This window comes from Coccinella septempunctata, chromosome 1, assembly GCF_907165205.1.
Source record: "Coccinella septempunctata chromosome 1, icCocSept1.1, whole genome shotgun sequence".
Lineage (NCBI taxonomy): Eukaryota > Metazoa > Arthropoda > Insecta > Coleoptera > Coccinellidae > Coccinella > Coccinella septempunctata.
In genome coordinates, this window is record NC_058189.1 from 32605129 (window position 1) to 32628876 (window position 23748).

Here is a 23748-nt window from a genome sequence, read left to right on the forward strand (position 1 = left end):
GTGGTTCCGAAGTTATGGCTTATAGAATAGAAAATACGGACCAAATGAAAGAATCATCCTGTATCTTGTACAATAGGCATCGTAGACATAACTATAGGTTATTTGCAGTAGTTTGCGTGTCTTCTATCCGCAGTTGAGTTCTGTACACTTAACTATGAAACACGCTGTATACAAATTGTAAACAATGAATCAACAAAGGGCAGAGACAAAAAAACAATGAAAATACTCTGAATATTATTTAATACAGGGGTACATCATCTTACAGTTAGTTAGTTACAAGATGATACAAAATGTTGAACCCATTTTGAAGACCTAAAGAGACAGAAGCACAGCGATGGGAGGTCGATGAAACATACAAAGGAAAAAATACACAGTTTCATACATGATAGTCTCCTCCATCAATTTTTTCGTCTGATAAGTATGACATCACATATTTGGCGCTGTCCTCACTAAGCCACAAAAAATCCATTACACCACCTTCTAACAATCCCAACAAAATACCCCCCACAATATCCAGTAAGTAATGTCTCTGCATTAAAATTCTACTGGCGCATATACTAAAAACCCAAGCTAACATTGGTGGTACAAATATCATAGGAACAGGCCATAATCTTGTGAAAAAGAATAAAACTAAAACTGCCCTACTGCAATGTCCTGATGGAAAGCTGAATACATCTGGTCCCATTTGTCCTAAAGCATCGTCTTGGTTCGTGGATGGCCGTCTTCTACGGAAATACGCTTTACAAACAGCAACCACGATAATATCAAGTAGAAGTCCTGCAAAAATTGACTACATTAAAGCTCGCCGTTCTACATGAGGGAATTTTTTATGGTAAGTTTAGGGTCCGGGTAAGTTTAGGGTCCGGGCAAGTTTATTGTGGGGCAGAATCCGGCCAATGGTATCGAAGTAATAGAAATCTTCAATTTTTTTTTAATACTTGAAAAATACACTGCTCCAATTATAACTCAGTAGATGGTTGTGAAGTACCTTCGAAAGTAAATGGCAAACCAACGGACTGTCAGATAGACGTTAAACTAATATTGTGGAGGACGAACATATTATTTTGCTTTCAGTTGATATACGTATATTGAAATTACAATCTTTTTTGTTTTAAATTTGTTGGTGGTCGTTGTTTTGGTCTCTCCACAATTGCTCGTCGAAGAACATATGACGGCAATTTTGATGTAAGCAGCACCCATGTCGACAGACGGTAAATGGTATTTCGTAATCATTCAGAGGGTCCTTTTAGGTCTGGGTCGAAGAAATTCGATTTGACTAAATGCCGACATTTCGATTTATTTGAAATCGTCCTTTGGGCTGTACAATACATGATACAACATTGAAACGCTATAGAAAGAACGCAACATCACAAACTAACCGAGAAAGGTCTATAGCAGTAATTCGGAAGAAAACATAATAAAAAGAAACTGCATATGAACAATTTTCTCTAGCAACAAACATGAAAGAAGGGCAATGAAGAAAAAAAAAACAGGGCAAGTAAACAGTCCAAAATTAATATGACAACCGAGGGCAACACATGACACAGCCCCACCAACACCAACGGAGATCCAAAGACACACCACGGCAGCGAAAAAAAAAATGTTTACCAGCAACATGATCGAAAACAATAGGCCATTCCAATCCACTGTCACTGCTGTCAGATAGACGTCAAAATGAAATTGTGGAGGACATACAAAGGTGTTGTGTACGTAAAGACAACACATAATTTGGAATATTATTGTATTATGGTAGTTTTAGTTAATCTACGTACCTACATTGAAATAGCATTATTTTCCTCGTAAGTTTGCTGGTGGTGTTATTCCTCGTGATTCTTCCTCTAACAGTTTTAAATTTACGTTAGTAATGGTAATTGAAGTATTCAATGACTTGGGCAAGTCGAACAGTATTTTAGCTGGCAATTATGGAGGGAAGAGACCCTCCATACTGGAAATGAATAATTATGCCACTGTTTTGTTGGATGTGGAGGCCGAGGAAACAGACTGTGTTAATTTGTTTCGTATTTGTGAAGGAATTCCTGTATTTTAGCATAAGAAGCTTCACACAGAGACAACTCTCTGGCTTCACATAATTGACTTGACAAGGAGGCAACAAAAAAGTTTGGATGCTATTAAAAGGAGAGCTGACTTATACTGGTTATTTTTTTATACTCATTATATCTATGCTGTTTATTTTCTTACGAGTTATATTTCATACCGATTATATTTTTATACCGTTCCTGTTTTATGTATAGCTAATACACCTTTTAAATAAAACAGTGCATCTTTTCAGAATATTTAATACATACAACTAAATTACATAATATTATGTATGTATCTACATTTTGAAAAAATGTTCATTCCATCTCTATACTACCTGTGGAAAGTGAGGATTGTAAAATTCTTTGGATCCATATGAAATTTGTCGGGTAGACCATTATTCCTGACCTTTCGTTGCTATGAAGCAGTATTTTATCACAGATTGGTCATGATTCCATTTTGTGCACAAATTCATCTGTCCTGACCCTTTTGTAAAATACTTTGTTCTAAATATTTTATAGCGTAATCTAGATGAAAATCAAGCTTTAAGGGGAAGTAATACCTCAAGAATCTCCATTCAAAAACAGCATTCACTAGTTCCTAATTTACGCTTTCAATTTCTTACTTGAAGCCTTGATTTTTTTTTAATTGAAGTTAAAGGACGTCTTGATGTCACCCCGTCTTTTTTTTTTTCAATTTAGTTGTTTTTTCATCAGAAAAAAAACCTTGAACTTTAGTGTCTATAAAACTTTAAATTATAAAATTGAATCGCCGATGTCATGTATAAAGATACAGGGTGTGGCGTAATGAATGGATAATATGGTGCCTGCGGGTAGAAGACCTTATAGCGGTTCAGAAAAATATATTTCATGTAAAAGTCCCTTGGTTTTCGAGATATTGGAGATTTTCGCAAATTCAAGAAAGTCACACCCTTCGCAACTCGTTTTGCAGGAAAGACTCCAAATGAAGGCATTTTTTCCTAAGTTCAACCCAGCGTGGTGTGAAAAATAATATGGTTACCTGAGTGCCAAAGCAAGAGGAAACATGCCTGTTTCAATGAGATTCTGAAATGATTTAACTCACTCTATTTCCAGCAAAATGAATTTCTATTACAATGTGTCAAGGCAGAGTTTGATGTAAGCCTTTTTCTTTAATTTTTAGCAACTGAAATGAGACTTGAATAAAGCAATTATTAATAAGAAGTTGTAAAGCATCTAGTAGAGCTCCTGATGCCCACTTTGAACACTTTTTGTAAAACTCGATTCAATTAATCTATATTTTGAAATTGCTTTTTTTTCTCGTATTCTTTCATTATTAAGCCCTATAGTTATATAGTCAATAGTTTTTAGCGAATTTCAAGTACCGAAGTAGCACTTTTGTGATTAAGAAAAAAAGCCAAAAATTAATTTCTATTACATTGGGTCCAGACCTATGTGAAAAAAAATGCTGATTTTTAATTCATAACTTAAAATTAACTTGAAAATATTGAACTCACAACGTTGGGGTTCAATAATAAAAGAAAACGAGAAAAAATAACAATTTTAAAATATCGTTTCATTGAATTAAATTTCACAAAAGTTGCTCTAAGAGGCCACCATGAATAAATAATTTGAAATAATAATGTTCGAATTTCAAACAATGATCAAATCCTGCCCATGACTTTCGAAAATGCTGACACTTCACAGCGGGGAGAATCATGAAAAATATCGCATCTGTTAGCAATGGAGTTGAACAATTTGCACATAGGTACATAACTGGCGATCTTAAACTGGCATTAGTTCTTCCCGCTCCATAGTAGGAACCGGAGTGCGGCACCAAAAATGCTAGACTAACAAGCAGTTCCGGACAACAATACCATTCACAATTTTATAGATAAATAAAATTGCAGCCACTCCGAGGCTATGATCTATTACAGCCGTCTTTACGACTATATCTCTATCATATATCTATTATATTCTATATCGATAATGGGAGTTCGAAAATTGAAGCCAGCCCGTGGCCGGAATCGACTTCTGCGCATGTGCAGAAATATTAAGAATAAAAATACCTGATTAGCTCTGTCTCTTTCTGATACATGGTTTTATGAATTGACAGGAATGAAATGATTTTACGTCACAACCATTCAAATATTTTCGACCTCAACCAATCAATTTGTTGATAATGTTTCGAATCAGGTTCAAACTCAGGTTTGTATTACGTAATAATCTGTATTTCATCGTTGATTTCTAATAATTAAAAGTCAAAATTCATGAAACTTCACCATTTTGTAACACTAGATTCATAACAAAAGTGAAATATTGTGTGTTTTCCACAGAAAACCTGCGGAGTGTGGAGATCAACAAAAGTGATGTTGAATCAACAAAATTGTAGGACTGTGAATCCATTTTTCTAGGTTGTTCACTATCGTATATTATCTGCATTGTATCTAGATAAGTCTGTTATTGTCTTGAAATTCAGTTGAGGTAATAATTCTAGTTCGATTTATGATTTTTTTCAGCACTGAAGTAGTGAAATATCTAAATCGACATCTATATCTCTATAAACTCAGATTGGGGGTTCTATAAAGCTCAACTGTAGTTACTAACTATCTAGAGAAACTAATATCTATCAGTTTCTCATCTTATAAATATTCTTATTGCCAAATTGATTATTTTATTGCTTCTATTGAAGCATGGAGGTGAGATAAGTATGATGATCACACATACACGCAATATTGAAACTGGTATGAAACAGTAATATAAAACGAACTTGTTATTATGTCACTCTTGAGTTTACTGAGTATGGAAAATACCACTTATTATTTCACAAATCATAATAATATTGGTTGAATAGTTTTTATGCACTTATTTGGATTGATCTCTTGTCGTTGATTCATATGAAAGTTGAAAAAAACGGATACATTCTCGATGAATTTAATATTCATTAACTTTCGCCTCATATAAAATTCTTCTCAAAATTTGTACAAGAATTTGAAATAAATCATCATTTGAATTCATTCAATCATCCAATGTCAAAAATCAAAGCGTAACCAATATCTTGATTGTCATTTTCGAATTTCTAATACGCGCATGCGTACAAGTGGATTCCTTCCAACGATTTGGCTTCACTTTTTGTCGTAGTCTAGATGCGTGTTATCAATATTGGTATAATAGATATATGATCTCTATAGACGTCTCTATAGACGGCTGTGGAACTATTGACTGGGCCTCAAACCGACAAAGCAGCGCCACATCATCATAACCGGGCGGAGGATAGATGCCACCTCCCTTAAACTAGATATTTATAAAATCTTCTCTGCACCGATTCTATGACAACTGTAAATTGGTCTCCAAATTCTCTCGTACTACTAATTTCGTAAGCACCGAGTGGGAGAGGTAAGAGGGGAAAATCAGGTGAGTTTGGGGTTCGGGAATTCTCTGTTTCTTCGAAAACCGCCGCACGTCCCTGTCCGCGAAAAATGCAAAAAGAAAGGTGAATAACCGGAACATAGGCGCGTACTACTCTCGACTTGGAAAATACATAGAAAATACGAGAAAAAAGCTTCAGAAATTCAGAGATTTTTCAACATGAGTTTTCACGAAGCCAGCTTCACCTAGGGCCTGTTACCGTTTCTTATAGTTTCGAAAGGAGGTTTATAATTTCTGAGAACCTACCTACTTTTCTACACGGAATCAACATGAAAACGGAAACTTATAGCAAGATAATCATTCTCCATATCCTGTAGCACAATCCGTGCAACCCGTCCCAAAATCGAGATAAATTCTGAATTTTCAAAAATTCGAGATCACTTCGATCCGTTCACTCAAGTCGATAAGGTCCATCTCCATAACAGCCAAGCGAAATCAGCACATCAGCTGTCATTGACGTAACCTATCCATGTACCTAACTTCAGTCATCAGCTAACTCATATTTGTACTTTTATATTTCAGTTAGACCTAAAACTGCAATAATATTCAACTTCGAATCTTCCTTATTTTTATTGTCCAACAATTTTCCCCATGCCAGTTATATACAGTAAGTTCAAAATGAGGATAACTACATCTCAATGGTTATGTTCATTTTCGTAAACAATTGAATTGACTTAGTTTATGAAGGAAGATATAGAAATGAAACATCTTGAGTAAGTAAGGAATAATAATTAGCCATATGTAAGGGGGGATGGACTCATTTCATACCAAGGATTATAAATCATGTTTTATAATCCCAGGTTTCATTATTGATTTTCATATTACGATGAAGCGTATATTCCTCATGTTTTTCAAGTTCAGAATGACCGCCCAAGAAAACTGGTGGATAAAGGGATGTATCAGAATGTAATAATAAAATTTTTTGTTTCAATCCGACAGCCCAAGAACCTCACCTCAAACGATCAAAATTAACCGATATTCTGTTTTTTTTTCTATTCAGAATGTTTTTAGGATTCCTTGTGTAGTTGATAAGTCAGTTCAAAATGTTCGGCCGAGGAAATTGCTGGCTGAAGTACAAACTAAAATATCCTAACATAATTTTTTTGTTCATACTCCGGCTCCGAGGATCAAAATGAACTATTCAGTCTACGACAAAACGCATATTTCACATTTTTCAAGTTCAGAATGGTCGACCAAGAAAATTGTTGGATAGAGGAATGTACTCAGACAAAATTTTGTTTCATTCTGACAGCCCTAGAACGCCACCTTCAACGATTAAATGAACCGGTTTTTTTTCTATTCAGAATATTTCAGGATTCCTTCTCGAGAAGATAAATGAGTTCCAAACATCCGGACAAGGAAATTGATGGCTAAAGTACATAGAGGGATGACTAAAATATCCTAACATAATTTTTTGTTCATACTACAACTCCGAGGATCAAAATATACTATTGAGTCTACGATGAAGCGCCTATTCCTCATTTTTCAAGTTCAGAATGGCCGGCCAAATTATAGGTGGATAGAGGAATGTATCAGAATGTACAAGGAAAAAAATTTTGTTTCATTCTGATGTAATAAATAGGTATATTAACGAGATATATATGCTTATAGAATATTGGGCAAGGAAATTCCTCCTCGGGCTCTCAGTGCCTCAGATAATTAATTGTATGAGAATAAAGGTTTTGACGAGCGTATGAATGATATTTTTCGAGCCGGAAGATAAGTGTTGAAGTAGTGGAGTTTCATGTCGGGTATGAAGCAGTTTTTTAGTTAAAAGGAAAACAGTTTACTTTATACGATAACTTGCCCATAAGAGCTTATATAGGTATATCAAGTCAATATTCGAAGATAATTAATTTGGCGTTGTAAGAATTAGTGCGCTCTTGAGTATTAACCGGTTAATTCAATTAGTGCAGAAAAATGCAAGGTTAGAGCGTCGTGGAACAATTGGGGATCCACCCACGAGAGGAGGAGGAGAAATTTGGGTTTTTGTTCTAAGGTGGTCCGAGATTAGATTCGGCAGTTCGGGAAATTAAGATTTATTTTCCAGAGTTAGGTCTCAAAAGGGAGACGGGTATAAGCTATTCATGGAATAGTGTTAAAGAGTTTCGTATTGAAGTTAATGTCAGTTTTTGGGCGTAATAATTTTTTTTGTGGTTAAGATCGTAGGAATCTTTGTTATTAGCAGGCTAAAGAGCTCCTACTACAATATCCTAACCTGCTACGAATGGAACTAAGTATTGAAGATAGCAATTAATGTGTACGTATTCTGAAATCGCCTTCCACTACGAATCATGAACCAATAAGTTTTACTGGTAGTAGAAATGAGGCATTTAGATGTGGCACAAAGGAACACTGGCTGTCGCACAAAACACCCAAATCCCTGTACTCAGTTACACGAGACAACCTATGACCTTCTCAGCGATAATCATTCAAAACCACATTTATTTTTTCCCTGTAATATGACATCGCTAAGCATTTAGACACATTCAGAGACAACCCATTCAATCTACACCATTCCAGCAAAACATCAAGTGTATTCTGCAATCTGACAAGCTCAAGGTGATCAGCAAACATCGAAGTCGAAATGTCAATCTCTATATCATCGGTAACATCATTTATGGAAGGAAGGAACAATAAAGGTCCCTTGAACCCTGACATCTCGAATTGAGTTTCATAAGAGTGAGGGGGGAGCTGTTTTGCGCCACAGTAGTACCTCACGGTGACATTGAAGTAATAAAGTTGCCGGACATCGAAATCTGCCGCCTCCAAGTAGAAATAATTGTCTTGTGAGACGGGTATAGCAGATCCCGGGAAAGCATGATCCTTGGAAATATTCTCTGCAGAACCTCAAGTGGGCGAACTTGCGTCCTCAAGGCACCACCCCAAACAGCAACAGCATATCTCAAGTGACTTTCAACCAGGGTATGATACAGAATCTTCACTTGTCGGAATGTAAGTATGCTCTTCTGATCTTCGAACCTATAAAGAATCACCCTCAATCTTTTACACACAAATTGTATATGTTCATTCCATTTCTCAGGTAATATGGAATGCTATTCACCCATCGTTACAATTTCAATGGAGTCAAATGTTGGAGTCCTAGATTTATTAGAACTGAATGGCAGGTACATTGTTTTTCTTAAATTTATGGTTGAAGGACGTTCAAGTCAATTTTTAAGTAGAGGATTACCAATACCAATAACGCGGTATCATCAGAAAAGTCTATCTAACAACGAGTTGGTTAGGTTGAAATTAAGCACACATGAGGAAATTGAGGTTAGCGTTTTCAAGTAGTCTTCTTTTATTACCAATAAACCGTGCGTTATAACCTCTAAAATAAAGATTCCGAAATTTTGCTCTGGAAGTGTCTTGTATTATTTCAATATGCACGGTTCAAAATTAGGGGAAATTACGCAGAGTGTGCCTTTTTCATGTTGTACTGGGATGAACCATTTTTCGAAGGAAAATAAGTACCATATTATCTACTCATAGACACTCTCAAATGGCATGTTCCCTGAACTTTTTGTTTCTCGGATATATACTTCTACCAGTGAACTAGTCGGTAGTCTTCATTTTCAGGGAAATATTTAAGGCCTATAATATAATAAATTCTTTTTTCCGCCGACCTCTTAATAATAGTACTGTTTAACGTACACGAAATTAGCTGTTAATAAACCCTTTTATTGATCAATTTCCTATTAATGCATTATTGTCATGGGTAATCGAACATAGAAGTATTCAGCAGCTTCCCAAATAATTATATCATTTTTATGTAGCATTGATTTTCGTAGTACCTAGCGGGTGAATTGAGAAGAGATGAATTGTGGAGGTCGCAGAAAAATTATGATGGTTCCAGCTTCCACCAGCCCCACACATTCTTTAACAGATATAATAGGGACTGATATCAATGTGATTTACTCAAAATGTCACAACTCGAATATGTTCTCTATGGACTTCTCGACTTGTTCGATCGGCCGCATAAATATCAACATTCCGATATGAGCATAGAAAATTTATAAGGTGTCAAATTTGACTAGGTATCGATAGAAAATTTTTGCAATCAAGATTTCACATTAAATTCGAAATGTGTTCGACGGAAAAATCTTGTAATCAACTCGTTTATTAATTGAGCGATTAATGATCTCGAACATTAACGTGATCGCTTCGCTCACACGTTAAAATATCTCAATCATTAATCGCTTTTATTAATAACCTTGTTGATTAAATAACTATTAAAATTCAATTGCGTTTTTTTGATATCATACCTATTATGGTATAGCTATTGAACTTTATAACTCTTCAAATCATTCAAAACGTTAGGTTCAGTGATTCTTTTTTCAACTGCTCTTTACTTGGTGTATACTATAAACTAACTTCATATTTTTCATAAGCTGCTATCGATTTTTACTTTGCTCTTTCAACGGAAAACAAATGCACAATTCAATCGTCTCGCAGGTTATGAGGATGTTTATCTTTAATTCATTTCAGAAGTGGGTGGCCAAGCTTATGAATGCATCAAAAGTTAACGTGGTCAGTAACAAGAACTATTAGAACACCTCTTGAAAAAGCCAGAAAGCATACTTTTAAACGGGTATACCACTATCGCTCATGTTTCAAGGGACTTATCTTGTCCTGCGACGATGACTATTATTTTGTCATGCATACCGAAAACTAAATCAAGAGCCAAATCTCCCTGACACAAGATTGGCCCTGTATAATCTAGTTTTTAAAAGAATACAATCGCACTATCCTTAGCGCTGCTGCACTCATTCGACGTCTTATAGCCGAAAGCACTTAGCAAGAAATATTACAATATTTTGAAAGAGGTCACTCGGTGTCTTCAGCGTATCATAGTTTCTGCTTCAAAAAAATGGAAGAATGGAGAGAAGAATATACATAATACGTTTTCAGCGGATAGTCATTATTTTCCAATAAAAATTTTCAAAATTTGTGGGTGAAACAATTCAAAAATAATTATTGTGAGAGAACAGGTTCGGAAATGTTCAAGAAATTGGAAGAAAATTCGAAACAGTAAAGTTTCCTATCTTTATGCACTTCCATAATGAAACGCGCAATAACTTCATTGATACCAGCCTAAGAAATTCTTTTCGTTGATGCCACAAGCAATTGCGAAGTACAAAACCACAAAATTTATTTTTTTTTGCTACGCAATCTGCTATAGGTGGTATTCCGTTGTATAAGTATATAAACCCTGTACTTGAGCATCCCCAGTCTCGAGTGAAATCTTGACAAAAGAGGACGTGCTAAAGTGCTCCTAGTGCTATAAAAGAGAAAGCGGAAGAGAAAGTCGGAGTGAAAGTGCCCACTAACAAAGCTACGGAATATTTGATTCCGTCTGTGAAGTTTGTGTAGGTTCTATATTTGTTATCGGAATTTTAATTCGTTAAAATTTTCAACGTTGGTGTTCATCCTAAGTGTCCAGAGGATTTTTTTTTTCTCGTTGGTATTGCAGAAAACATCAGGTGAGCTTATTTTTCGTATCTCTTTTCTGATTTTTATCATAGCGTATAAAACATTCGGCTTTATACCATAGTTTTATATAAGACTATTTCAGTGAAGATTTCTGAATATTTTATTATTTTCAAATTGTTTGATATTTTGAGATTTTTGATTATAAAACCATGTCGGAAACCTCAGATAATGAGGGTTCCTACATGGAAGCGACCGATGCTGAAGAGTTCAGCGAAGGCGTTATTAGGCATTTACCAATCGACGCTGATCTTGCGTTGATTAAGGACGACCTGATATTCCAGGGAATATCAGACGCTGAGGTGTCCAGAATTACATCGAACAAGACAAAGAAGCCAATACCTCTCTACCTGGTTAAAACCCAGAAAAAGGAAATCTTCGAAGTGAAGCGACTCTATCACCTCTGTATTGTGGTTGAACATAAAAAGAGGCCTGAAAGTCCAAGCCAGTGCTTTAGGTGCCAAAGGTACGGACATGCACAAAACAAATGCTCCTTCCCGTGGAGATGCTTGAAGTGCTCAGGAAGTCATAGCAGCAATGACTGCACACTCACCAGAAAAGGTGAAGAGAGAAATGCCACATGCGTCTTATGTGGAGAAGAGGGCCATCCAGCTAGCTACAAAGGATGTAGCGAGTTCAAGTTGGTGACCAGAAAGAAAAATTCCCGAAAATCAGCTGAACAGAAAAAGAAGGTAACAAAAACAACAACTTCTGAACAAAAAATTCAGGAAGTAGCGAAGACCCAACCTACAGAGCAGGAAAAGAACAGGGAGACTCCAAAACCCGTCCAGAAAAAAGAAGGATAGAAAAAGCTTACAATGAAACAGGCTGTGAACAGTCAACAGGAGAAGAAAACGATATCTGAATCAGCCGATGATTTAGATATCTTCACGGAAAAAATTTTCAACAAGATAATGTTGAAAATTGAGAGGGAAATGGAGAAAAAACTCCAAGCATTATTCAGTAAACTGAATTAATGGACCTTACGGATATTAGGAAGAAATCCCTCAAGATAATCTCGTGGAACATAAACGGGATCAACACTCGGAAAGCCTAGATAAAACAAATAATATCAGAAAGACAACCTGATATTATAGCCCTACAGGAAACAAGAATAAACCGGAACAGAAGACTGAATTTCATGAAGTATGAAACATATAGATGTGACAGAATTACAAACACCGGAGGAGGAGTAGCAATATTGGTGAGAACAGATCTGAAACACTACTTTAAAAGTAGATCCGACGAAACACAAGGAAAAACAGAAAAAGTGACGATTGTTGCCGAATTAAATCGGCAAAGAGTCGAAATAACCTCGGCGTATAAGCCACCACAAAACAATCTATTGGAAGAAGAGACATACAACATGTTGGAAGGATCAAACCCGAAAATCTCCATCGGAGATTTCAACTGTAAATCCCCATTATGGAATAGCATAACAGAGAATAGAAATGGCAAAAAACTCAAGGATTTCGCCGAAAAACAAAATGCCTTAGTTATTGGACCAGAGCTACCGACATATCTTGCTTTTGGGAAGAGAATACCAGATGTAATAGATATCGCGATATTGAAAAATATAATTCAAGAATTCTCGATTGAAACTTTGGAAGATTGAACCTCAAACCACAATCCCGTGGAATTGACAATTGGAGAAGAACCAAGAGAAAAACTGCTGGAAATAAGAGAATATACCAATTGGACTAAATACAGCCATTTAATACAATCGGAAATAACAGAAATTCCAACAATAAGCACTCCAGACGATCTGGAATGTGCGGTTGATAAACTGGAAGAGATTATATTGAAAGCTTACGAAAAAAGCACGAGAAGAGTGAAGAGACCAGCACCAAGTCATCCGCATGGCGATACGCCTAAAGAAGTAAAAGATCTTATACAAGAAAATCGAAGACACAGAAGAATATATAGGATGAACAAAAATGATCTAAATAGAAGGAACCTCAACCGACATAGCCAAGTTCTGAAAAATGCCCTGAAAGATCTAAGAACAAGCAGATGGAACAAAAGGGTTCAAGAACTGAATAAAAGAATTCGAACGTCGAAGCGAGCGGTTGTGCATGTGTGCCTAACGATTTCTTTTAAAGAATATGTCGAAAACCTCATACAATTTGCGCCTAAAAGGCCAAAACGATAGCGAGGACTCTCATCTTAGTTCAGTGATATCTGCTCTGAAGGATTTTATTGAAGAAAAAATAAACACAGCCACAGCTGAGTTAAGATCTCACATTCGTATTTTGGAAACGAAAATCGACGATCTGCAGAATAAAAACGAGCGATTGTTGGCACTGCATATGGCTGAAGTTAATCATGACACAGTTCATCTGGACCGTAGGGAAGCTGATAAGAATTCATCTTCGGATCCCACATCCACCAGAATGATGACTAATGCGGTGTTGCTGTCGTCTCCTCGACCACCGACTTCGGATGCTGGGGGAAAATCTGAGAAATCCAGGGTACGAAAGCCAGCGAAGGCATCCGGTAAGGGAAATGTAATTTTTGGGAATGGCAGTGTCCAGACTTCCGATGGTTTTGCGGCCACTCCGCGAAATATATGGCTCTATGTCGGAAGATGCAAGGCTGGCACTACCGTTGACGATGTCCGCAACTACCTCAATTCTAAGACACCAGAATATACTTTTGATATCGTCAAACTTGATACTAAGGGACCAAATTCCAGCTTCAGAATAGGAGCTGATCCTTCTCTTGAGAATGTCTTATACAATGCAGATTTTTGGCCGTCTGGAATGCTTGTCAAGAGGTACTTTTTTCCTGGACGAAGAGGCGCCCGTGGGAATCCCCACAGGACAGGGTCGTCAGATTGATTTGGGCTCTTCTGTTGAGGCGAGTTCACTCCACGCAAGTAAACCTAATTCACTGAAAGTTTTGCATCTTAATACTCAATGTATCTCTAATAAGTACCCATTAATTGACGTTTTGTTACTCAGAAATGATTTCCCAGATTTTGTTTGTCTTACGGAACATTGGATCACTGAAATGCACGATAGAGATTGTTTTAATTTGAGCGGTTACACCCGAGTGGCTGAATACTGTAGGAGGGATCACATCCACGGTGGTAGTGTGATTTTTGTTAGATCAACTATTGAAACTGAATGTTCCAGGATCTCATACTTGGAGCTTTTGTGCGAGGAGTTTAATTTTGAGTGTTGTGGCGCTTCTTATGGTCGAACATGCATTGTCTGTATATACAGATCAGTAAGCGGTGATTTGGAGATATTTGAAAACCGATTTACACAAATGCTTTCGTTAGTTCTCGTTAATTTTGACAATGTTTTCATCTGTGGTGACTTCAATATAGATGAGTGTTCACCAGACGCCGCGCCAACGAGATCTTTCTTTTCTATCTTGGGAAATTTTAGTTTGCGTTCACTAATCTCCTCCTACACCAGAGTTTTTACCGACTGCAACGGCAGAACATCCAGAAGTAGCGTTGACTATGTAATATGTGGAAATGATAGGCCCCAGATCGTAAATGTTTTGAATTATCATGCAGGTTTTTCAGATCACTATGTTCAAGTTGTCACGTTCAAGGACGAAACAACGCTACCCCATCAACACACATTTAGGAGGGTATTTCGTCGTAGGTTCTCCGATTTCGGGTTTGCCGAGTTTGATTTCCTTCTGCGTAGGAATCTTCTGACGGGCCGACAACACCGATTGGACGATGATTTCGACTCGTTTTATGAGGACTTCCTTTGGTGTTTTAATGCCGCTTTTCCTAAGCGGCTGAGAAATGTAAGGTGTTGTCCTGCTATCGAATCTGCAATATTTCCCGAAAATTTGGGACAGAAAATTCTGGAGCTCGAACACGCTACTTGGCTAGCATCTAACATTCCTTGTTTACTAACACGTAATAATCGAGATCTGTTGAGGTTCGAGGTAAACAATATGATTCTGTCTTATCGTCAGGGCATATTTGATGATATGATTGATGCTAGTAGAAATAAGATGAGAACAACGTGGCGAATTATCGACTCGGCTCGGCATAAATGTGTTTCCCGTGAAGGCCTCATATTGTACGAGGGTGATCGGGAAATATCGGATGCTAAAATATTGTGCGACCTCTTTGGTCGATATTTCAGTTCGGCTGCCCAGGGACTTATTACTGGTCGTTTCCCTCCAGCTTCTCTTTCGGTTGAGTGCTCCACCACGTCCAAAAACATCTCAAATTCTATGTTTTTCCATCCCGTTACTCCAGAGGAAGTTGAACGTATAATAGCATCATTACCAAATCGTTCAACAGCAGGCTGGGACGACATTCCAGCTCGAGTTGTGAAACAATCTGCCCCGTATATCTGCGACATTTTGGCAGATACAATAAACTTTTCTGTTTCGAACGGATCATTTCCTGACACGTTGAAAATGGGTTTGACCGTCCCGATCTTTAAAAAGGGTGATCGTGGCTTAGTTGATAATTATAGACCAATCACTATGCTGAGTGTTTTCTCTAAGATTTTTGAAAAGACAGTTTATACACGATTGGTTGATTTCATTGAGGGTCACGGTTTGTTCACCGAGTGTCAGCATGGTTTCCGCGCTGGCCGATCCACTACAACTGCCATCTGTAGTATGGTGCAGTCCATCTCCAAAAGGCTGGATGACGGTCATTATGTCACAATGATTAGTTTCGACTTGCGTAAGGCATTCGATTGTGTTGATCCGCTGTTTCTTTCGAGAAAATTGTATCGCTTGGGAATTCGCGGCAAGCTGAATGATTGGCTCATATCCTTCTTGCGCAATAGGCGATTTGGCGTAAGGGTTGAGGATTCTATTTCAAGGGAATTTGACATTTTATTCGGAGTCCCACAGGGAAGTTCATTGGGACCGTTGCTATTCCTCCTATTCATTAACGATCTACCTGAATACATACTTGATGGAGAGGTATTTCTCTATGCTGATGACACTGGTGTTGTGGTGAGTGATCCGTCCCCCAAAGTATTGAAGGAGAAGTGCGACGCTGTGCTCGACCAGTTCTCAAAGTGGTGCGATAACAACCATTTGATTATAAATAATGAAAAGACTGTTTGTATCGAGTTTCACAGCCCTTATAGGGAGCCTTGCCAACCTCGTCTTGTTTTCGGAGGTGCTGTTCTAAGGCTGTCAGATCAGGTGATGCTTCTTGGCTGCGTTTTTGACAAACATTTGCGCTGGACATCTGAGATCGACAACGTTTGCGCTAGGTTGAATAGATGTTACTATACCCTATGTCATCTAAAAAGACATGTTGGCTTTCGTTGTGCTCTGACTTTCTATCACTCAAACATCGCCTCAGTACTGCGATATAGTCTGCTGGTTTGGGGGCGTGCTGCGGGATCTCACCGAGCATTTGTTTTGCAGAAGCGTATTATTCGCGCGTTGTTTGGGCTCGATCCCCAAACCTCGTGTAGGGAGTACTTTCGTTCCCGTGGACTCCTGACACTTCCATCCATGTATGTTTACCACCTCATGATTTATATTCATGACATGAGATTCAGGATTCCTAGACTCTGTGACCACCATTCGTATGATACTCGAGGTTGTCGAAGATTCTACCACTCGGGCTTGAACCATGCATTTCATGAGAAATCTCCGATGATATCGGGTATTCAGATATATGATGTTCTACCGATGTATTTAATTGAAAAACGTCCTTCGGAGTTCAGGCGTGAACTGAGATCGATTCTCGCCAATGGCTCTTATTATAGCGTGAGTGAGTTCGTCTCGGCAATGAGGGTCCTATAATTTTTTGTTTTACATGTATTTGAGTATTTGTATTTTTGACTTTATTGTTCACTTGTTTTTTACTCTTTTTTTCTGTTCACTATAAAACTTTTCAAGTTGCTAACGTCACTGTATATTCAGTGGAATAAAGATATTATTATTATTATTATTACAATCGATCATTCTGCATAGAGAATGCAAAAAAGCCTACGAGGAGAAAAGACTAAAATTCCACCCCTACACGGAGAAAGGGGAATGGCTTATACCAATACTGATAAGGCAGATCCATTTGCGGACTCGATCGAACGAGAATCGAGAATAAATTACAGGATAGACGACGATAATGAAGATTTGGAAGAACTGGTTGAAGAAAATGATGAAGAAATGGATGAATTACCAGCGACTGCTGAAATAGACAAGCCAACATCGCCAAATGAAATCAGGGAAATAATTAGAAGTTTGAAGAAGAGGAAAGCTCCCGGAAGCGATAAAATAACGAATGTTATGTTAAAGAAATTACCTAGAAAAGGTATAGCCGCTCTAACAAATATCGCGAATGGAATTATGAGGACAGAACACTACCCAGAAAAATGGAAAACAGCAGAAGTCATAGTATTCAATAAACCATTCAAAGAGAAGAAGTTTCCACAAAACTACAGACCGATAAGTCTACTGTCGGCGTTAGGAAAAGTAGTAGAAAGAATTATCGCCACGAGGCTAAATGAGGAAACCGAAAATCTAGAACTAATACCTCCAGAACAGTTCGGATTCAAAAGAGAGCATTCAACAGAACAACAATTATTAAGGCTCACAGAGTACATAACAGAGGGATTCCAAAATAAACAAGCTACAGGTCTTATTTTACTAGACGTCGCCAGAGCATTCGACAGAGTATGGCATGAAGGATTAATATATAAGATGATATGTGCTGGATATTCGATCAAAATATGCAAGTTGATCGGGAATTATCTCAAAAATAGAAGATTTTACGTAAAATTGGGAGGAGAATGCTCCTCAACAAGAGATATAGAGGCTGGAGTACCCCAAGGATCAGTACTTGGGCCACTTCTGTACAACAAATACATCCACGATATTCCGAAAAATCCGAGAACCATGCTAACGTTATATGCTGACGACACAGGCATAGCAACTCGACACCGAAACCCTGAAATAATAGAACGAGTTCTACAAGAGTCGATTGACGAAACAAATGACTGGTGCATAAAGTGGAAAACCAAGCTCAATGGACAAAAGAGCCAAGCAATATTACTACAGAAGAGAAGACTGCGACCCACAACAAAACTGGATGTTGACGGCGAAGAAATCGACTGGAAAAATGAAGCCAAATATTTAGGAATAACGCTTGACAAAGGACTTACCTGGAAAAGTCATATCAAACAAGCAATCGACAAAACGAAAGCAGCGATGAATAGACTCTATCCTCTGATAGGAAGAAGAAGCCACATGTCGAAAGAGACAAAATTGAAGATAATCAAAGCCGTTGCTAGGCCTCAACTGACTTAAGCCCGTTTGCAACAGCCGAGAATTCTCTACAAAATTCTCGCAAGAAAAGGGCGGAGCCTATTTAGTACGCAACTGAACAGAGAATTCTACCGAAAGTGTGTATGCAACGGTACATAATTCACGGCGCATGAAATTTCGAGTAAATTTTCTAGAGAATTCTCGGCTGTTGCAAACGGGCTTTATGGATCAGTTGCCTGGGGTTTCGCGGCAAAGAGCCATAACAAAAGAATTCAGGCCACTGAAAACAAGCTGCTACGATGTGCAATAGATGCACCTTGGTTTGTCAGAAATAGACAGATTTATAAGGACCTGAAATGGGAAACCATAACGGAATTCAGGAACAGAAAAGCAGAGAAATTATTCGAAACAGCGAAAAACCATCCGAATCAAGAACTCAGGAGACTAGTGGACTACGACCCAGAGGAAGACAAAAGGAGAATGCAAACTTACCGAAGGAGACCAAGAGATCAATTAAAAAGAGATTAAAATAACAACAGAAACTAATTGAAAAATTCAATAAAGTGTTAATCCAATAGAGGATAAACACAAAAATCCCAGCACGATAGTGTGCGAGAAGAAAACCGACCAGATGAACGGTTTATAGGCAAATGCCCGGAACCAAAATTCAAGAAGCAGTAGGGTTTTTAGTGGGTCTCGAGCTCAGGAGAGTGAGAAACCCCACACTGTTCCCCCTCAGGAGATGAGGGTGGTTCGTCTGTCTTGCAGATTTTCCCCCTGCTACACCAAAAAAAAAAAAAAAAAAATGAGCATCCCAAATTTACCAAATAAGAATCAAAGTATAAAGAAGTATCCTTATGTACGAGTAATCTCAATGCATATTTCACGACTGCTATGGCCACATTAAATGCGATCACGCACGTGGTGTATAGAATGTGCTTCGGGTGAATCCGAGCTGCGATACGCTACGTTGGATATGAATATGCCACCGGGAATCCGAGCGCGGGGACGCAAGCAGTACGCCTCACTGTCCCCCTCGGTACCATGGGCTTGGCATAGATCCAAGGGGCACAAATTGTAATTACGTCAGAGCGACTATGACTTGCTTGGCCCCCCTGAACCACAGGCTCGGGAGGAGACCCGAGGAGTAACGTTAATGCCTGGCAGACACCGCAACCTCACTGCGTAATCTCCCGAGGGACCAGGCGGGCAATTCTCGAATCAAGCCTAGTTCTCAGAGCTTCGTACTGTCGCCAGCGACAGTTCTCCAGCCAATCAGAGCATGTAAACAAAACTTCCCCTGACCCCTTCCTTTTCATTTCTGGTTGTCGAGAAGTGTCGCGACACGCCCCTTTTGTAGTTGAAATATTCCAACTACACCTCGAATTTCTGCGACAATCGCAAGTAAATATAACCTATCTGTCAGCCTCAAAAACAGTTGTTTTTGATTTTAGATATTCTTTTCAGTATTTTTTAATCATGGTATATTTTCCATCTAAATTCAGGTAAATATATGAAACACCAATGATAATTATAACGGAGAAAGGAAATATTCTTTCATTTCATATTTATTGTTTATTTCAGAATGGAGTTTTTCTACAAGTATACAGCTTTATATTCGTGGCGAAAGGCGAAATAAAATAAGGAGAAGAAGATGGATTCACTAGGCCACTGCGGCAGATAGGTATTTAACTTCCTAATGAACCATGGGAGTTCACTGCTATATACTCCATGAATATTCATTTGGCCAATCCGTAATAGATATATGAAAAGTAAGCTAATTTCACGTTTTGAAATGAGAAATATGTCAAGATTTCCTGAATTAAATTCCAATTTTCTTTCAGTGAATACAAAGAGTGCCTATTTCATTGAAATTCCCAAAACAAATCAAAAAGTAGCTGAACGTTACTCCCACAAAATAAACAAGATTGGAGTTTTTGATCCATACACCATTTAAGCAAGAGATATACGAGGTTACAGTCCTGATGGAATATGATGATATTGTGGTTTTTCTAGTTTTCACAACCAGTTTTAAACAAATCAGCAAATGAAAGCATTCAAGCGCTTATCAGCCTACAAATGCTCGCATTATATCTGGGTTTTGCTGTTTGAAACAAAATATTATGTGAGAAGTTTTTCACAAAAGAGTCAGTACAGATGAATTGGTGTACATGTAAAGAAGGGAATAATGACCATTTTATGATAAAATGCTGCTATGGATTGTGAAATATATTAGATATTCATCATAGATATCCATGCGGAAAGTGTTGGGCTGACCATTGTCCTTGACCGTTCAGCAGCTTTTGTACAAGCAATTTACACATGGATCGAATATTTTTTCAAAATGTATATACATAATATGATGTAATGTGGTTGTATTAAAACTATTAAATAATCTCCAAAAGATGCACTGTTAAATACAAAAGGTGTATTTACTATAAATATAAAACAAACAATATGAAAATATAATTGGTTCAAAAATAGGAACAATATAAAATTATATCCAGTAGAAAAATATACAACACATACAGCATAAATATAATGAGTATAGAATATAACCCATATATTCGAATAGCTCTTTCAATAGCATCCAATAATTTTAGTCGTCTCTTGTCTCGAGTAAAACTTCTTATCTTATACTGTCTCTATTTCTTCGGCCTCCACATCCATATGCAAGAGGATGGCATAATTATTCATTTCCTCCCAAAATACTGCTCGACTTGCCCAAGTTATTGAATACTTTCATGGCCTCTGTACTAATGTAAATTTTACACAATTTTAGTTCGAACACCATGTTTACTTTGGACATTATGGTGTGAGCAACTCGAAAATTCATTTGTGAAAAGATATATGTAATATAAATTCAAAATAGAATATAATTTTTCAATCGTATTTGACAATCAGCTGTTTATGACAGCGGAGAACACAACACGTCATGTGAGAATGTAGGAAGAAGTGGGGATTGTCGCTGGCGACACTACGAAGCTCTGAGAACTAGGCTTCAGGCGACTCGACAAAGTATACGCTTAATACGCTAGTTACGTCGTAACGCACAGAATTCTCAAATAGCTATTCATGAGCAGGAGACCCTGCCGTATACGAATATTATTCCTGATTCCATTAAGTTAAAACTTTTTGTTTGAACTTTTTATCTTGTCTGAGAGCCGAGATATTGACTGTATCGAACATCTTGGGACACCCTGTATATTTTTTAAATTTTCAGATACATATTGCATTAAGATTCTTTGCCACTGGTAGTTATCAAATGGGTGAAGCTTCCAATTCCAACATATTTTTAGCTGTTAGTCTGTGAGTTTTAAATTCATCACAAGTATTCAATACATATTGAAGCAGCTACACACTGCCCAACTCGGTCGGGCCAACTGTCGGGCAGACCAGATTGGGCGTTGCGTACACACGGCACGACCGCCGTTCAACTTGGTCAGTTGAATTTCACGATTGCGGGAGTACACATAGCGCGGATCAATGATTGTATCGACAAAAAGAAATAGGAATTGCTTTAACAGCATTATCCCTTGTACAACTTGGAGAAATGAAAATAAGACGAAAGTGGACTAAAAAATGGCTAGCTGAACGAGTTCAGTCATATGAGATTGCTCAAGAAATTGGATAGTGATGATTTCCAAAATTATTTCAGAATGGATTACGACTTTCATATTTCCTTTTATTGATAGACCACATATTTTCAATTTTTCGCTTTTTCGTCCATCAAGGCCTGATTTCAAGCATCTCTATTGCTATAATCTTTTGAAGATAATACATAATAATATGTCCCATACCACATCTAAATTCCCTGTACATTTCTTTGAGTTCGGTGGAAATTTTGCTCTCCGTTACTACAATTCTTTCATCATGCAACGACTACCTCTCTCGTCGACATCTGAATACAGAATGAGCCCGTTTCCACCCGACAGGGCCGACAGAGCTCCACACGATCCAATTCGGTCGGTCGTGCGGTTGGATGGCTAGGCCATACGACAAGACCCGACAAATCCTCTGTCGGCTGACGCAGCTACACACGGCCGGAGATCAACAAAAGTGATGTTGAATCAACAAAATTGTAGGATTGTGAATACATTTTTCTAGGTTGTTTACTATCGTATATTATGTGCATTGTATCTGGATAAGTCTGTTCTTCTCTTGAAATTCAGTTGGCAGTTGAGTTGAATAGTGAAACATCTAAATCGATATCTTATATCTATAAAGCTCAACTGCAGTTACCAATATACCAGTTTCTCATCTTCTAAATATTCTTATTGCCCAATTTATTATTGTATTGTAGTAGGTATTGCTTTTATTGAAGCATTGCCCTTTTAATGAGCACTCTTTAATTTTATATACAATATAAGTACATGTACATTAAATGTTGACCCAAAAATATTTTTTATTGAGTATTGAGTAGATTCACAAGAGGGGAAATTCAGGAGGTGAGATAAGTAGGATGTGTAAAACGTACACGCAATATTGAAACTGGTAGGAAACAGTAATATAAAACGAACTTGTTATTATGTCACTCTTGAGTTTACTAAGTATGAACAATACCATTCCTATTCGGCACTTATAAATCATCATTAGAATTCATTCAATCATCCAACGTCAAAGATGAAAATAACCTAACCAATATCTTGATCGTCATATTCGAATTTCTAATTCGCGCATACGTACAAGGGGATTCCTCCCAACGATTTGGCTTCTCTTTTTGTCGTAGTCTAGAACGCGTGTTATCAATATTGCTATATGCTATATATGATATATGGACGCCGGCGCCCGGCAAGCACGATACGAGAACTAGAAATTCTAGGCCTTCAACTGTGTTGACAAACTTCTCCCTCATCAGGGCTATGTGTTAAGAGGGCTGTGCTGTAGGCAACTCTGTAAAATTTCTGTACAGAGCTTCCCGATCCCGCAACCAGGGTCGTGACACTCTCTTACTCCCACTCCAAATTGTATATTTAGTTCTAATCGCACACCCGATAGTGGATGTATTCTAAAGGGTGAGCAAGTGTTATATGCCAACCATCTGATTTTATTTGCAAAGAAAGCAGTTAGAAAGGATTTAATAAACATTGCGGGACTCTATCAACAAACATCGGCTCTGCAAGGACAACCCCATCAAATTGAGGGTACGTTATCTATAGTTGATGATGTGAAGATTGGAAAGATGAAATAGACATACAGATGTCTACAGATACAGATACAGATTTGTATGGAATGTGCAAGCATATTTCAGCACTGCTCCTGTACTGTACGAGATTGTATTTACTACAAAACAAAAGAGGCAAATTATTGTGCCTTTGCAATTTAACTGATTCTGAAGTTAAATTTAGTTTTTAGTTTTCTCTATGCTGTTTGTTTATTTCTATTTTTAGATGGATATTAACTCTATCAAGATGCTTTTTTTATTCACTGATGTTGAATAGTTCTGGAAAAAATTAGGGAAAGTGGGCTGAAAGTGAAAATCTTTCAAAATTTTATGGGAAAAACATATTTTGATAATTTTTTTTGTAAAAACTATGAGTATTCTTGTTTTAGGAAATGTGCTGGGCAGCAGTACTACTTAAGTTGCAGATAC

At 37.6% G+C, this 23748-nt stretch overlaps 1 protein-coding gene and 1 long non-coding RNA gene across 2 annotated transcripts in view; one reads left to right on the top strand and one right to left on the bottom strand.

Annotated features, from left to right (window-relative positions):
- Positions 1-223: 223 nt before the first annotated feature.
- Positions 224-23748, bottom strand: part of LOC123317067 (phospholipid phosphatase 6) — a 28150-nt gene continuing 4625 nt past the window's right edge. The window contains exon 5 of the mRNA XM_044903430.1: positions 224-777. Within this exon, the coding sequence (XP_044759365.1) occupies positions 377-777 (401 nt within the window). The 3' untranslated portion in view covers positions 224-376. The remainder of the gene's footprint in view (positions 778-23748) is intronic.
- Positions 19377-20539, top strand: LOC123317074. The gene is made up of 2 exons (XR_006538134.1): positions 19377-19660; positions 19740-20539. It is a non-coding gene; the product is annotated as an uncharacterized LOC123317074 (long non-coding RNA).